The 18,351-nt window shown below is 40.7% G+C and overlaps 1 protein-coding gene across 2 annotated transcripts in view; it reads left to right on the forward strand.

The window, feature by feature from the left end:
• Nucleotides 1-17,562: 17,562 nt before the first annotated feature.
• Nucleotides 17,563-18,351, forward strand: part of LOC134475072 (zinc finger protein 124-like) — a 43,914-nt gene continuing 43,125 nt past the window's right edge. The window contains exon 1 of one of the 2 annotated variants that reach the window (XM_063244448.1): nt 17,563-17,826. In XM_063244448.1, coding sequence (XP_063100518.1) covers nt 17,743-17,826 — 84 coding nt within the window. In that variant the 5' untranslated portion in view covers nt 17,563-17,742. The remainder of the gene's footprint in view (nt 17,827-18,351) is intronic. The other variant, XR_010046029.1, reaches the window with a different exon arrangement.

An 18,351-nucleotide genomic window follows, 5' to 3' on the forward strand; every position in this document is an offset into this window, starting at 1 on the left:
TGACTAGCTTAGAGGACATGCTGAGTTAATAGCAATGGAGGTATAAAAACAACTTAATCCTTGTATTACTTGATTGAGTTTGCAGCCTAAGGCTAGTATTCTTAAGCATGTACTTAAATTGCGAAATAATGGTAAAAGAAGTTGGAAAAACTTCATAAGTATATGGAAATTAAATAGAACTCTCCTAAACAACGAGTGGGTGACAGGTGAAATAAAGAAAGAAACTTAAAAATACCTACAACCTAACAAGGATATAGATGCAAAATCCTGTACCTTATGGGATTCAATGAAAGCAGTCCAAAGAGGGAAACTTATAGTAGTCAAATCTCACATCAGGAAATAGAAAGAACACAAACAAATAATGAAATATTGCATCTCAATCTTCCAGAAGAAGAATGGCAAGACAAATACAAATCCCATACAAGGGAGGAAATTATAAGACCAGGCAAGAAATTCATGCAAAGAAAAAAATTCAAAGAATTAATGAATCAAAGAGGTGGTTCACTGAAAGAATAAACAAAATTGATAAATCCTTGGACAATCATATCAAAAAAGAAAAAAATAAATACTGAAAACCATGCATTGAGGAATCAGAAGAATAAAATAACTACAGATCCTGTAAAATTCAGAAGATCATCAATATCTACTTGAATAGCTTACACTATCATAGGTTAGAAAATATAGAAATGCACTGATTCCTAGATACATATGAAATGCCAAATCTGATCCAAGAAGATATAAAAATTCTGGAAAATACATTATCAGTTAATGAGAATGAAGATCTAATAAAAAATTTTCAGCTGCTGGGCATGGTGTTGCTTTGCTGTAATCCCAGAACTTGGGAGGCTGAGGTACAAGGATTATTGTGAGTTTGAGACTAAACAAGGCTACAAAGTGAGCTTAAGGCCAACTTGAACTGAATAATGAGAGCCTGTCTCATGAGCACATTAAAGAAATAAGAAAAACAATGACAACAGAAAATCAAATGACCAACATAAAAAAGTCTAAGTCCTGGTGGATTTACTGCTGGATTGTACAATAAATGTAGAAAAAAATTTAAGGCTGCTGCTGTTTAATGATATTAAAAGAGAAGCTCTTCTCCCTGAATCATTCCTTGAGGCAAGTATTATCCTGATACTAACACCAGAGGAAGACCCAACCAAAAGAAGAAAACTATAGGACAGTTTTGCTAATGAACATAGATGCAAAAATCCTTAATAAGATACTAGCAAAGTGAATGCAGCAAATCATCAAGAAGACTTTAAAACCTGACCAACTTGGATTCACCCCAGGAAGGCAGGGATGTTTCAGTACATGAAATCAACAAATTTAAATGTCATATCAACACAGACAAAAACAAAAGTCACATGGTGATCATCTCATAAAAGCACAATAAGCTTTTGATAAAGTCGAGCACTGATTTGTGATAAAAACCCTAGAGTAAATAACAACAGATGACCTTTACCTCAAGCTGATAAAATAAAATAATGATGGGGCTGGGGATTTAGCTCAATGGCATAAGCACCTGCCTTGCAATTGTGTGGTGGTGAGTACGATTACTGGTACCGATAAAAAAGAAAGAGACAAAAAAAAATCAGACAATGACAAAGAAAATCCAGCATCATACTAAACGGAGAATAACTAAAAACTTTCATTCTACAGTTATTAAAAGGACCCAGATGACTACTATGACCACTCTTGTTCAATATAGCTCTGGAAACACTAGACAGAACAATTAGACAACAGAGAGAAAAAAGAATAAGTGTATAATAGAAAATAATTAAACTATCATTATTCACAAATGATATGATATTCTAAATAGAAGATGCCAAAAACTGCAGCAAAACAGTCCTAGAGTTAATAACCAAATTCAATTATGTAGCTGGAGACAAAGTTGACAATCAAAAATCAATAGCATTCCTGTACACAATCAACAAACTCACCAAGAGAGAAGTTACAGAAACCACACCATTTTAAATAGCCTCCAAGTAAATGAAATACTTGGAAAGATCCTAACAAAGAAAGTCCAGGACTTACATATTGAAAATTATAGTACTTTGGAAATGATATTGAAGAGATTATCAGAAAATAGAAAAATATCCCCTGCCCATTCGGAGCATTGTCTTTTCACTCTGTTAGTGATTTCTTTGATGTACAAATATTTTTTAATAAGATGCGGTCCCAATGGTTGATTCTTTAAAATGTGTATTTTGTTCACAAAGCCTCACTAGTGTTTCTGTTTTCATATTTAGATCTTTGATCTAGTTTGACATATTTATTTCATAGTAATAGACATTTCTCTAGTTTAAGTCTTCAGTATGAGGAAAGTCATTTTCTTCAGCACCATTTATTGAAGAGGCTGTCTCTCTTCCACTAAACATATTTGGCTACTTTGTCAAAGACAAGTTAGCAGGTTCTCTTTGTAGTTCTATTTGCATTTTCTAGACTTTTTGGGTGATTCTCAGATCTGTTTTTCTGCCAGGACAATGCTGATTTTCTGATAGTAGCTTTCTAGTATTATAGCAAGTCAGGAATTGTGATGCTTCTTGAATTGGCTTTGTTGCCCAGCAATGTCTTTGGTGATCTAGAGCATTTCTGTTTCCAAATGAATTTTAGAAATATTTTCTCTACATTTGTGAGCTATCCTAATGGTACTTTGTTTGGCAATGCATTACATCTATATGACAGTGTGCAAATAAGATTTTTTGAGTTTTCTCCATATCCTTGAAGGTAATTTTACTGGTATCTTATACTCACTAGATGAAAACTAAAGTGTATGATCCTCAGAGTTTCAAACTGTTGAGTTCTTCTTCCCAAGGATATCCACAATAATATGATATTTTTGTTTGTTTGTTTGAGACAGGATTTCCCTATGCAGTTCAGGCTGACTGTGGACTCACTTCTTAGTCCTGTAAATTCAAACTGATTGTCCTACTTCAGCCTCTTAAGTCCTGGGATTTCAGGAGTGCACCTAACGCTTGAAAGAATTAATGCTGTTATTTGAAACCTGAAGAAACAGTCATGAGATACACATGTATTCATTAACTGCCATTCTCTTAAAGGAAAAATGTCCAATTTAACACATAACCTCATTGGAGTGTAGGGAATCACAAGATGAATTTCTATCTCTTATGGGCTGGGGATGCCAGTCTAGACTACTGCAGAAACAGGAAATGTCACAGGTAGGAATATGAATCAAATGTGAGCATTACTATTAAGAAATGAGAGAGTCTTGTATTTAAGTATGATGAGGAAAAGACCAGTGGAAAGCAATGAGAGACCTGGTGAGCTTAGCTTGTCCTGACTATAGATCACATTTTATTATAAGGATGAACATCACAAATTATGAAATATTCAAACATTATGTGCTTTTACTCTAGAAAATATTAAGGCTTGGCACTGTAGCTCAGCTGTATTGTAGCTTGGCATAACAGATACCGTCTTGCACCCTGCATTTATCTAGTGCCCTGTATTTGACCCAGGAAAATTAAAAAGCACTCAGGGTATAAGTCCCATGAGAAAAACAAAAGGAGCTGTACTCAAAGTAAAAAAGAACCCTGCTAAAAAAAAAGAAGCAAGATACAGGTATCAAACAAATATTCATTTAAGATTCTAGCTAAATTGTTTCCAAATAGGATGTCTTTTCTGATTCTCTCTTTTAAAAATGCTTAACATTCCAGTTCAGGGACACTTGTTTTGATTCTGAAATGGGGAAGGGGTCTGTATACAAGTGGTTCTGATCTCAGCTATTTAAATTCCAAATTTGTCATTTGGATACTTGAATTCCTATACTGTTGTTCACAAACTCACCTCAAGATGCAGAAAGATTTACTGGCAGAAGCAAACATCTGGATTAAATGTCAGTGCCCCTGAAATGAAAGAATAATAGTGAAAAGGAGGGAAGAAAATGACAAACACCATGTGTTATGATGCCCACCTCTTTTCCACAGCATTAAAGAGGCTGAAACAGGAGAATGGCCATGTATTCAAGGACAATCTAACCTACACAGTGAGAGTGAAAGTCCAGCCAGAACTACAATGTAAGACTATGTTTTTAAAAACAAAAAATAATAATGAAAAATGTAGAAAACCAAGGGAGAGAGACTATTAAAGGAAAACAAAAACAATAGAGCTGAGTGAAAGCTGACCCGAATTGGCAATTATGGAATGATGTTGCCTAGGAAACCTGGCCATGTAGTAGCATCTGGGCAGCAGTGACAAATACAGAGCTAGAAATGGTGCCTATAGTGCTACAGCACAACAGTGAACACCTTCCACCAATAAATCTGCAATTTGCTAGAATGAAGAGGTCCAAAAGGTCATGGAAATCTTAAACTCAGAGTGAAGAAGTAGGTTCACACAAAGGCCTTTAGCAGATATTTCATATTCAAATTGAAATAGGACAAATATAATCCTGCCCTGTTTGGGGTGAAACGCACCAAGTTCGTTGGCTCACAATATTGAGGAATGAAGGCACAAAACAAAAGATGTTCAAAATTTTTTTCTGGGAAAAAAGAGAGAAGAATAGTCCTGGAATTTCAGGAATGTTCTTCAGTGTTTAAATCCCAGACCTATTGTCAGGGGTCATTTATACAGGAAAGTCACAATGTGAGTACAGTGTGGGTTTCAAACTACAATCAACATATAAGCTTGTAGTGGCTTAACTAATATTATTCAAACTTGGAAGAAGTCACCCAGAAAAAGCATGTTAAAAGAGCCAAGGGATTTTGTGAGAACAATAGACCAGTTGTTCTGTTCATTGAGTATGGTAACTGATGCCTATTTGGACTTCCTGGAGGAGGTGGTGGTAACTGTAGTACATTTCAAGCTATTGTTTTTCTCTTCAGGAGGCATGTAGACATGGTCACTGCATCTTCACTTTCTGGATGCCTTGAGTTTTGCCTCTAGCAGGGATTGTTGTGTTTAGGTTTTTACACTGACTCCTTTGAGTTTCCATTTCCTCTCTGATTGTATATCAATTCCTCTCTACTTTGGCCTCCTCTAGTAAAATAACAATACTATTTCAATGGATAAAGTAATGTTTATACATTTAATGAAACGTTATTTAATGGGGGAGTGGGATTTAGCTCAGCAGTCAGAATCACCTGCCTGGGAAGTGCTAGGTTGTGAGTTTGATCCCCAGTACCTAAAAAAAATGTGTTTAAACTGCAATAAAAGAAAATAATTTTATTTGTGAACATGTAGATTAACAAGATTTTTAATTAAATATGTCAATGGCAAATTGAACAATGTTAATAGTCATATTTAGAATCTAAAGATGTTGGGCTGGGTATTAAGCTAAGTGGTCAAAGCACCTGCCTGGCAAGCACAAGGTCAGGACTTCAATTCCTCGTAAAAAAGAAAAACCTACAGTTGTCAACCATGTAATGCTATAAGCACAACTATTAAAATTGATAGTTGTTCATTAAAAAGCTCAATGTTTCTTTTGTCATTTATGAAGTACCTACAAATAACATGGTAAGTACAATGAATAATACACTGTGCACTATACCAGTGCTATTTGCTGAGAGCTGCTTTTATTTTTTCCCCACATAGTTGAAAGATGAAAATGATTGGTGATGATAAACTGTGATAATAGTTTTTTCAATTTCATTGGATATTTCCCTACATGCATTAAGTACATTTTATTTGCTACAATTATGCTAAGTGAAATAAATAAATAATTCTTAAAGTTATAGGCATCTGTGTTAGTTAGAAATATAGGCAGTCAGATAGTGATATAATGGAATGAAACTCCTGACTTACTGTGTTTGGTAGGAGTTTGTGTTCTATAAAATGGAAGAATGAATTTTAGGAACAATGGAGGTGAAGAGCAGAATAAACTATTGAGAGAAAAAAGTGAAAGATTTTTGCTCTAGATAGGATATTACAGCAGTGGGAAGCAGGTCAGGGGACATTTACCCTGAGCTCACTTACCCCTCTCTTAGGCAACTTATCTGTGGCATGAAAAGAGTCCCTATCAGCTCCTGGCACATCAGCAATGCCACCTTTATGCACCACCCCAGTCCAAGTAGATATAATCCCCCTCACCACGTATCCAGCAGAAAAAGGCAGATGTCTAGCAGTCATGTGGCACTCTCCACTTTCTTAGAATAAAGGCCATTTTTGATTTATATTCTCTCCTTTACCGCAGTGAAAATCCTACAGAAAGCTTCTGTCTGAGAGAACAGGAGGGGTCATAAGTGGGTTGTCAAGGACTCTGTATCTTCTAGGGACTTTATAGAATAAAATCATGGGATGAGATGGGTTTAACGTGGGGAAAATTGGGAACTCACAAGGCAAATGGGCAAAACTTTGGACAGAGCTATGTTAGCCAATATAATTAATAGTTCAGGTAAAATCATTTATACTGCAGACAAATGGGGAAGCGAGGTCATAGAAAGCAGGCATTTTACATAACAGTAACTCTCCTCTATGGGACTGGGAGGGTGGCTCCTGACTTCAGCAGGGTGACAGGGAACTATTTAGAAAATCAATTCTTAGGACATGGACGCATTTGCTTGGTATTTTCTCTTGAGGCCTGTCCCATAACAGGAGGTATCTGTCTCAACATAGCTGCAAGGTATGTGGGCTTCTCAGCTGGCCACATCTAGGACCTGATTCTGTCTTCCTGGCTATATATTTCTAACTAACTCAGCAGCCTATAACAACAGGGCTTGCCCCTCAAAGGAGCCAGAAAATAAGTTCAGATTGCTTGCAGGATTGGAAGAGACAATCACCTCCTGCTGTGGGCCAAATCTCAAAACAAAAGGTAAATGAAATACAACCAAGTGCCAAGGACCAAGAGTAAAATAACAATACTATTTCAATGGATAAAGTAGCGTTTATACATTTAATAAAATATTATTTATTGGGGCCTGGGATTTAGCTCAGCAGGCAGAAGCACCTGCCTGAGAAGTGCTAGGTTGTGAGTTTGATCCCCCGTACCTAAAAAGAAAGTGTTTTAAACTGCAATGAAAGAAAACAATTTCATTAAGATGTAGATTAACAAGATTTTTAATTAAATATGTCAATGGCAAATTAAACATTGGAAACAGTCATATTTAGAATCTAAAGATGTTGGGCTGTGTATTGAGCTCAGTGGTCAAAGCACCTGCCTGGCAAGCACAAGGTCAGGAGTTCACTCCCTCGTACCAAAGAAAAATCTACAGTTGTTAACCACCATGTAGTGCTATAGTGAGCACATCTATTGAAATTGATATTTGTTCATTAAAAAGCTCAATGTTTCTTTTGTTGTCTATGAAGTACCTACAAATAACATGGTAACTACAGTGAATAATACACTGTGCACTATAGCATTGCTATTTGCTGAGAGATGCTTTTATTTTTCCCCACATAGTTGAAAGATGAAAATGATTGGTGATGATAGAGAAACTCTGATAATAATTTTTCAATTTTATTGGATATTTCACTACATCCATTAAGTACATTTTATTTGCTACAATTATGCTAAGTGAAACAAATAAATAATTCTTATTGTCACAGGCAGCTGTGTTAGTTAGAAATATAGGCAGTCAGATAGTGATATAATGGAATGAAACTCCTGACATACTGTGTCTGGTAGGAGTTTGTGTTCTATAAAATAGAAGAATGAATTTTAGGAACAATGGAGGTGAAGAGCAGAATATAACCACTAAGTGAAAAAAGTGAAACATTTTTGCTCTAGATAGGATATTATAGCAGTGGGAAGCAGGCCAGGGGACATTTACCCTGAGGTCACTTTCCTCTCCCTTTGGCAACTTACCTGTGGCATGCAAAGAGTCCCTATCAGCTACTAGCACATCAGCAATGCCACCTTTAAGCACCACCACAGTCAAAAAGTAGATATGAACCCCCTCACCACGTATCCAGCAGAAAAAGGCAGATGTCCAGTGGTCATGTGGTACTCTCTACCTTCTTAGAATAAAGGCCATTTTTACTTTATATTCTCTCCTTTACCACAGTGAAAACCCTATCCTAAAGCTTCTGTCTGAGAGAACAGGAAGGGTCATAAGTGGGTTGTCAAGGACTCTGTATCTTCTAGGGACTTTATAGAATAAAATCATGGGGTGAGATGGGTTTAAGGTGGGGAAAATTGGGAATTCACAAGGCAGATGGGCATAACTTTGGACAGAACTATGTTTAGCCAATATAATTAATAGTTCAGGCAAAATCATTTACCCTGCAGACAAATGGGGAAGTGAGGTCATAGAAAGCAGGCATTTTACATAACAGTAACTCTCCTCTATGGGATTGGGAGGGTGACTCCTGACTTCAGCAGGGTGACAGGGAACTATTTAGAAAATCAATTCTTAGGACATGGACGCATTTGCTTGGTATTTTCTCTTGAGGCCTGTCCCGTAACAGGAGGTATCTGTCTCCCATAGCTGCAAGGTATCTGGGCTTCTGAGCTGGTCACTTCTAGGACATGATCCTGTCTCCCTGGCTATATATTTCTAACTAACTCAGCTGCCTATAACAACAGGGCTTGCCCCTCAAAGTAGCCAGAAAATAAGTTCAGATTGCTTGCAGGATTGCAAGAGACAATCACCTCATGCTGTGGGCCAAATCTCAAAACAAAAGGTAAATTAAACACAACCAAGTGCTAAAGAGCAACAGTCCAAATAGTTCTCTGATCACCCTGAGGAACACAAGAGTCACCATCCCAACCCACTACAAGAAGAGTCTCTGCTCTTAAACCTGCCCATTTACTATGACTTGCTCTCTCATTTGCTCCCAATTTAATCAATTTTACCTGAGCAATTAACCTTATTGGTTGACCACATTTCTACTCCGCCTTATGCTTCACTTTCAGATTCCCATTTTTCCCCTCCCCTGGACCCATCTAACCTCATGATTTCACTCTATACAAGTTCCTCAAAAAGACAGTCTTTGGCAACCCACTCAGACCCTTCCTGTCTCTCAGACAGAAGCTTTCCTTCTCCCAATAAATATATTCCACTCTTAAACTCCATCATTCCTGAAGAGACCAAGAAAGCTCATTCCATCTGCTGCTTCCCCTCCCCTTCTCCCTTCAAATCTAACTAGATTAAGTTTTAACTTCCTAAAGGCCATAGAACAAAGGCCTGAGGTAATAGCTCCTGACATCCTGGGTCTTCCCTATCCGGTAGCCCCGTCACAAATTGTGTTAATTGCATCAGATTGTATTAGATTGTACATTCTTCACAAAAATAGCTTCATTTATATCATAGTAATACCTGTAACTTGGCTTTACTGTAAATGTGTGTCTTCCTTTTCCTCTGGGCAAAGAATTGATATGTTATGAATCAGTGCTCTCTGTAAAGAATTGTAAAATCTTACCTAATTGATATGCTAACCATTGTTGCCCTCTACAAATAGAACGGTTGTGGTGCTAAAGTAAGGTAATTAAGGTTGTTAATTGCTGTTAGACTTTTCTATTCAGGAGGCCTTGTGGTGCGAGTTTTCAAACTATGTGCAGCTCCACCCCCACAGGAACCAGTGTTCTTAAACAGTTAAGACAAACAACCTTAACCTAAGGCAGATCTCTCAGTCATGAGACAAACGCCCATTCCTAAGAAATGCCACCCCTTCTAGGGAGACATTCCTCCGCCCCACTAAAAAACCCAATCCCTTAAGGACAGCTCACCATCAGCTCCGCTCTAATCGCTGTGATTGGCTTCTGTAACAACACTTGCTTGCTTTGCGATTTTAGGCCTTAAAAGGCACAGCCCTGCTCGAGTAAGGGGTTCTCCATTTCCACCTGTTTGGAGGACCCCGTGCGCACAGAATAATAAAAGCCCCTTTGTTCTTACATGAGAGCTGAGTCCTTGGGGTCTCCTTCGCGACGCCGGTTTTACATTCCTAAAATTCATTCTTCAATTTTAGAGAACACAAACTCATACCGGATATATACTAGGTAAGGAGTTTCATTCCCCTATACCATTAACATGAGCCAAATTAACATGACTATACTTTTATAATGTCTGAAATTTGTTCCTTTTCCTGCAGTTTCAAGTGATTAATACAACTAACAATGATTGTAGTCCTGGCAACATCTAAAATTGTATACAACAGTCAGTATAAGTGTAAAATAATTGCTTTGATTGTATTATTTATCAAGACATAGACTTTTCCATGACACTAGGTTATATCTTAAAAAAGAGAAGGTTCACCTGATAGAGTTATTTCCAAAAGATGAAAAATATTAACAAAAGATGAGAAATATAAAATAAAAAGCGGCCTTTATTCTGAGAACACGGAGAGAGATGACCGGCACCCCACCGCTGGCGTCCGGCGATCTCTCCGGTGGACACGCGGCATGGGGGCCTGTAAATAACCTCGGTTTGGGGTGGAACCTAAGGCGGGCATTAGGGATACACAGGTAGCCCATTGGTCCTAGGTTTGGCGCCATATGTAAATTCCCAGGGGCGGGAAGATGGCGTCACAGGTAACTTCCTAGGGGCAGGGCAAGATGGGGCTTCCTGCTTCCGGTTGTGGCTTTCCTGGCTACAGTGTCCTGTCTGGGCCAAACCTTTCATATCCCGTCTTATGGTTATTATTATGAAAAGGGGCGAAGATTTCCCTCTTTAACTACTTCCTGCTGGCAAAGGGCGCTGTACTGGAGCCTAGGGGAGTCGATGGGATGAAGGTTGATGCCCAGGTAGACGCTGCTGCCAGGTGTTTTAGCCAGGACAACTTCACTGGTGAATGCACGTATGTCAGACTGGAAAAACAAAGAGACAAAATGTTATGAGGAGACATGGCACTGTCCTATTAAGTACCCAGGTGAGGTAGAAGGAAAGGTGCCTTTGATATAGACATATCATTCTATCAGGACCATGTTGAGGTAGAAACATTTCCACGGTGAAGCAGAATTCTGAAAATTAAATGTGGGTTTAGGAGGAGTGGAGTTATGAGAGGTGATTACTCCCCCATCTGAAAGCATAAAAGTTAAGACAGTAGGTTGGTGAGGCTTGTCTCTGGTATGCATGATGTTGGAGTCTGTAGGCAATACTGTTAAAGAGTCCTGCTGTAAAAATGATTATTAATAGAATGTAAGAAATTAGGAACCAAAGTGGATAACAAAACATGACTTAGCCTGTTAACTGTGGCTGCGAGGCCTTTGTGAGACGGAGATGGGTAGGCGACAGAAGATGAGGTGACCACTCAGAATGATCAGATTTAGGGCTGGAAGGAAACCTGTTAGCCTGAGTGATGTGAAACCAGGACGGCAGTCCAGCAACTTTGATTTAGGCATGGGTCGCTGTAACCTGGTTGTAGTCCTTGGAATGATTTGCTGTAACAGAACTTGAGCAAGTACGAGAAAGGCTTTTATGTATCCTGAAAAAGTATAAACCAAGTGAGAAGACAAAAATGTATCTGTCAGTCTTGACTAGGGTTACCTGAGAAATTGGTGAATAAGAAAGGAAGGGGGTGGTCTATATCACTGAGGAAGGGTCCACCAACAACAACAGGTGGAAGCTGTTGAGGCCTCAGTGTGTCTAAGTCAGCCTGTATAAAAGGCATTTTAAGATTTAGGACTGGGACCTGCACAAAATAGGCCCTGTTTATAAATGGCATAGGTTGACCATCAATACCTCATCATAGAGATTGAGGACTTAATATAGCAACCTGAATACTCAGGAAGAACTCTGTATATATGGCCTCTATGTCCACAAATATAGAGAATGTCTTACCTGAGACTGTAGTGCGACTTGGAATCTGAGACGGACACCTTAAAGGGGGCTGTTGTTGCCCTGAACTTCCTCAGTCTTCAGCAGCGATTTTCTGTCGGTGACGAATCTGGCATTGTCGACATTTCCTGTAAGGGCTATAACTTAGGATGGCTTACCCACTCTCTGGTGGCTAGGACAGTCCAGCAGCCCTGGAGTAAGGTCTCAAAGAATGCCAGGATGGGGCATTTTCTTGCCCAGTATCTTCTGCTGCATTTGAGCGTGGTCCATGGAGGGGGCAGGCAGCTCCACCTTGTGTAGGTTTACCTGTCTCAGAACTCCAAGTGTCACAAGTGTTAAAAATATGAAAAACCATATTAAGATCTCTATTATTAAGATCTCTATAAGGTTTGAAGGTCAAGTTTTGCCTTTTTGTTTGGGATTTGGACTATAGTAGAATTAAGTAAGTATGTAGAAATTTAATATTGGCATTTTGGATTAGAGAGCAGGCTTTATAATGGAAACATTTTGCAGTAAAGGTTTAGCAATCTTATGAATAAATCAATCAAAACTGATCTAATACTGTCAAATTCTGAACACATTTACTTTTAAAGTTGTTATTTGTAGTAGTATGAACCAAGACAAATAAAATAAAACTTTGAAGAAAACCCTTGTCTTGAAATAGAGCTAGTGGTTCCCAGCAAAAAGGAATTTATAACCTTAGTTGTTAAACAGGAGGTTGGTGAAGGCTTTGATTGATAAACAAGGCTGGTAAAATTATCGGGTGGCCAATAACCTTGATTAAATGGTTTGAGAATTGTAATAAAAAAGCATCTTTTGAGCGGAGCCAAATTGTAAAAAAAGCATGGCTGAGCAGAGCCGCTGAGCTGCTGTTTCGCGGCGCTCCAGCAGAGCACGCCCAGTGGGCGGGACAAGCACTGAGATGTAGCGCGCAGGGGCGGGCTCAGACTGCCCCCGGAAACGTGTAAGGTGACAGCGGCGGCGATGACGGCGCACAGGGGAGGGAGGGGCTGGAACGGCGCATGGGGGAGGGCCTGAGAGGCGGCCCGACACAGCGCGCGAAGCTGGAACTGCTTGCAGGGCGCGAGGATTAGAAAGCCAATTTAGGAACACAGCTGGGTTTTGATTAGCCTCCTGGACCTGTTTTAAAAGTTTCTTATGGTTAGTATGCTTGTCCTGCTCTGGCACAGCTATAGGCCTAGAGTCATTACCAGCGGTGTTTACCTCATGTCTGTGATCAGCTTTTTCTCGAACTGCTTACCACAGCTGATTCCGTTCTTGTGAGATGAGAGAGGTATCTAGAATCACATAAACATCCTTAAAACGTAAATCATAACAATTAGTAATGAATTCAAATTGCTTGATATAATTCTGTGGGTCAACAGAAAAGCTACCTAATTTATGGACAGTCTGGGATAGATCAGAAAGGGAAAAAGGCACATGGATGTTTACAATTCTCTCGGGGCCAGCTTGCTCCCGACGTGGTAGCAGAGCCTGAGGAGAAGATTCCAGAGCACAGGGCCATTGGGCAGCCATCCTTCCAGTAGGCGCATGTGAGCAATCATCTGTAGAGCAGCTACAGAGCTGCTGCCGGTCACCGTGGGAAACACGAGCAGATGGTGTCTCACTGTGTGCCTTGCAGCTAGAGGACTGCTGTTGGCAGCACAATGAAGCGTCATGTGCACTGCAACAGGGTGGCTGTTGCAGTTCACAAGAGGAGCCACAAGGAGACGCCTGTTGACAGTGAAGACCCTGGAAACATGGCGGCGCCCTGTCACGTGACCCAAAACATGGCGGCGCCCTGTCACCATGTGGCCCTCCGGAACATGGCGGCGCCATGCCATGTGGCAGAGGGTTGCAACATGGTGACTGTTCCCTGCGCAAGCTGGAACAATCACGCGACCTGCTGGAAGGACATAGCGACCAAGACCTAGTATGGTGGGCGGGCAGTGAGAATGCTGTAGGGGATACAGAATTCTCAGGAGAAGTCAGAGACTGAGAGGAAGCACTAACAGAGGGATCAGAGCCGCTGGGAGAGTTATGGGTCCCAGGAGAAGGTGGGGGAGAGGATGGAACATCGGGAGATAACTGCGACACAGAGGGATTAGAGCTGCTGGGAGAGTTATGGGTCCTGGAAGGCGGAGAGGGAGACGATCGTACAGTGGGAGGTATCTGCAATGGAGAGGGATTAGAGCTGCTGAGAGAATCAGGCATAGGGGGAGGAGAGCGCGGTCCAGCGGGAGGTAACGGCAGGGAACAAGTTTGGTGGTAGGCAGGCGGCGGCCGGGAAAACAATGGAGGGCAGGAAGGAAAAGTTTGCAGCGCAGTAGACTTAGCTAAAAGTATCTCAGCTGGAGCACAAGACTTAATGAGAGATGGGCGTGTTCTCAGAATAAGAAAGGCTTGGACATAAGGGAGTTCTAATAACTTGTTGCCAGCTTGACAAAAATCGTACAAGTTCCTGAGAATGCAGGGGTCAAATGTTCCTTGTTTGGGCCAAGGCTTGCCGATAAGCGGGTAGGTTGGCCAGACCTCCTGGCAGTAAAAAGTTAGTTGTTTAGTTTTTATGGTACCTTTAATTTTTAGAGTACGTAAATTAGAAATTAGGCATTGTAAAGGCGTCTTTTGGGAGTTAGAAAATACGTTCCCCATGACTGATTCAGGCAAGGAAAAAAAACCGGAGGTCCAGAAAAAAGTCGTCACTTATTTGTGGTACCACGCGGCAGCTACGGTTCCAAACCGTAAACTCCAGTCGTCACTGAGAGATTTACGAATGGAGTCTACGTGGGGTCAGTAACAGTTTTGCCCGTGAAAGCGCAAGGCTTTAAGGGAAGTGAGGCATTCTTTCAGTGTGGGCGGCCCCAAAAATCTCTGCTTTGGGCTATCCGAACCCAAAGAACGTGAGAGATTTTGTGGGCGCAGGTTTGCCCAGAAAGAACCCTGCCCTGGGCGGTCCTAAGGACGTGAAAATGCACAGACCCACGCAGACGGGGAGAACATTCCACTGGGGCTGCCCAGTGCGAAAAGTTCCCCAGGGAGTGCTCACCTGAAATCAGTCTGGCCGATGCGGAGTGCAGGCAGCTGGCGACAGGAACGTCTCGGGAGAGGAAAAAGCTCGGGATTAATCCAGGATGTTATCTGATTATCGGCGAGGAAACGCTGGGTATGTGGCCCAAGAGTTAGTTGCCTGCCGATCGAGTCACGGCAACAAATGATAGAGTTATTTCCAAAAGATGAAAAATATTAACAAAAGATGAGAAATATAAAATAAAAAGCGGCCTTTATTCTGAGAACACGGAGAGAGATGACCGGCACCCCACCGCTGGCGTCCAGCGATCTCTCCGGTGGACACGCGGCGTGGGGGCCTGTAAATAACCTCGGTTTGGGGTGGAACCTAAGGCGGGCATTAGGGATACACAGGTAGCCCATTGGTCCTAGGTTTGGCGCCATATGTAAATTCCCAGGGGCGGGAAGATGGCGTCACAGGTAACTTCCTAGGGGCAGGGCAAGATGGGGCTTCCTGCTTTTGGTTGTGGCTTTCCTGGCTACAGTGTCCTGTCTGGGCCAAACCTTTCATCACCTATAATTGTTCAGAAAAATTTCAACACTATTGGCTGCTTGAACAATTTTTAATTAGATAAACTGTGTATTTTTTCAGTTTCTAGAAGGCTTCTATTATATTATTGAAAGGACCTTGACTATATTTTGATGCAAAATTGTGTTTTGAAACTTGTATGAAGATTTATTTTTATCTTAGGAGTAAGCTCACTGCATTGACACTGATAGAGTGAAGCAAAAGCCCACTGCATTAATTTCCACTGGATACTCATGGCATAGAGCATGTGAATTACTGAGGAGGTAAATTAGCTTCATACATAGACACGAATCAGTACTGTTATGATTTTGTGGCCCAATAGAGAAGCACAATAATAGGATTATTTCTAAAAGATGAAAAATATTTCCAAAAGATGAGAAGTATAAAACGAAAAGAGGTCTTTATTCTGAGAACATGGAGAGAGATGACTGGCACCCCCCACCTCTGGAGTCCAGTGATCTCTCTGGCGGACACGTGGGGTGGGGGGATGTATAGACTCGGTTTGGGGTGGAACCTAAGGAGGGCATTGTTAATGCACAGGTAGCCCATTAGTCCTAGGTTTGGCGCCATAGGTAAATTTCCAGGGGCAGGAAGATGGCATCACAGGTAAATTCCTAGAGGCGGGGAGATAGGGGCTTCCTGCTTATGGTTGATGGTTTCCCAGCTACAAAGTCCTATCCGGGCCAAAACCCTTTCACAGAATATAAGAAAAAGTAGAAGTGTTCTTTCTGTTTAAAGAATGTGGAGAGGAGCCTACAGCCACCAAGGGCTTGCCTTTTCTTCTGACTGATTATGGGATTATAGGGTATATATGAAATTTGGTGGTGCTGGCACTGACACTGATATTATTTAAGGAGCTGATTGGAATTTTCTTTTGGCCCCTTGGAAAGGAATGAGGAAGTTGTATTCAGGGAAAAAAAGAGGAAGTAGCCATATAGGTAAGCATCCCTGACTTGACCTTTTACCCCGATGAACTACTTCCATGATGTTCTGTAATTTATTCTAGGGCAAAATTCTTTAAAGTACATCTTTTAAGTTTAAATTAAAAAATGAAAATAAAGAATTTTTGCTATGTGTCTTCTCCCACGGTTAGTGGTAAACAATTCACAAGGAAAGTATCTCTTCATTTCCTCAATGCATTGTAGATTGCATAAACAAAACTACAGATCAGTTCACTTTCAGAAAACAGAAGCAGCACTAAAAGGCCGGGGTAAAACCCTTCAATACGAATGTCCCTTAAGAGTTGAGATCAACATTTAGGATTGCAATCATCTACAGATTTCTCTGACTTCAAGAAAGAAAAAAATTGACACTGTTATTGCTATAGGTTAATGAAACTCCAGGTCTACTATGTCTGGTTTGAGTTTGTGTTCTCTGAAGTCAAAAAATGAATTTTAGAAAAAATAGAAGTCAAGATAATGTAATTATTGGGAGAAAGAAAGCTGTGTGAGAGAGAGCAAATGCATCCTGACTGGGTTGGCAAAGACTGTCTTTTCCAAGGACTTTTATAGAGTAAAATCAGGTGGTGAGTTGGGTGGAAGGTTGGGAAAACTGGGAACTCACAATGCAGATGGGAATAAGATGGGACAGAGCTATGGTAGCCAATAAGATTAATAGTTCAGGTAAAGTTGATTAAATTGGGAACAAAGGGTGAAGGGAGTCACACAGAAAGCAGGCATTCTTAGGCAGCAGTGAATCCTCCCTTAGGGGTTTGGGAGGGTGACTCCTTATTCATCAGCATGATAGGAACTATTTAGAATGTCAGTCTTTAGGATAAAGATGCATTTCTTTGAAGGGTGACTCCTGATTTCCTCAGAGGGCTAGGGAACTATTTAGAATATCAGTCCTTACGATATGGATGAATTTGTTGATCTTCCATAGCAGGAGTTGTCCATCTTTTCCATATTTGCAATGTATCTGGATTTCTGCATGGGCTCCTCAGAGGACCCAGCCCTGTCTCGTTGCTAATCATAATTAACTAACTCAACTCCACACAACAGTAGTTTTAGGAAAATTGAATGCAGATGTCGAGTGCTCTGGGTGAATGATCCGGGATAACAGTGTGCAATATATATAGCAGTGTTGCCCCCTGATTCACATGTTTTGAAATTTAGTTTTAGTTCATTTTTTCTTTTTATTCTTGAAATGAAATGGATTTGGAAATGAAAGGCTGAGGTAAGGTAATTTGGTACACATATTCCTCTGTGTAGCTGAGATCAATACTGTTGAAGACAACCAGCTACAGAAGTCTCTGACTACTGTCTATCATTTGGGATCCTCTCTTGCAGGAAGGAGTTCCTTTCCATGTTTATTTTTGACTCAGAAGGAGGAAAGTAGAGCAGCAGTCAATCAGTGATGAAGAGGCGGGCTACATGAAATGTCCAATCAGGCGAGCCGTGGGAGGAGGTCTCTTGGGTCTCTTCCGGTGTGTAGACATTGTTTACCTGTTTGGAATACAAAACTGGGAGGAGAATGCTTGCTGGATCTCATTTACTGGTTTCGATGTCCTGTGGCCTGACTAGCAAAGAACCTGGGAGACCCTCTAGCCACGGAATGGTGAGGCTTTGGATGGGAGGCCAGAAATAGGGTGGAATTGGGAGAAACCGTTACAAGTAGTTAGAAGCAGTTCTGGTATCTGCAGACTCAGGTATTTAGTTAACTTCAGCTCCTGAGGTCTTCTAGCATTGGCCTTGGGTCATCCACTTTCCCTTTTTTCTCCTGCTGGGAGCAAGGATGATTTTGTGTTCCCAGAACTCTGAATTAACTATGATAGCAACAGACTGGAGTATCATCTTTGAAATTTTCTACTGTCCTGGAACCTCCATCATAAGTAGCAGAGGAAGGAGCTTGGGAAGCCCCTGACTCTGATGCATTTTGTAGCTGGAGCAGTACTGAGCTTGGTCTCTGCTCTCACTCCAGGGATCAGCAATCTTGATGTTCTAAAGTTTATAAATGTATGCAATGTAATGCAGGGCTTCATATCCATAACAGCACTCTTTAAACTTGTACTTTTTTGTATTTATAGGAATTGCCTAAATTTATGGTATGTTCTTGCATTTTCAACCTCATGACAGGTGTTGG

This window comes from Cavia porcellus, unplaced genomic scaffold (genome assembly GCF_034190915.1).
Source record: "Cavia porcellus strain 051 isolate PalLab524CR breed Dunkin Hartley unplaced genomic scaffold, mCavPor4.1 scaffold_53, whole genome shotgun sequence".
Lineage (NCBI taxonomy): Eukaryota > Metazoa > Chordata > Mammalia > Rodentia > Caviidae > Cavia > Cavia porcellus.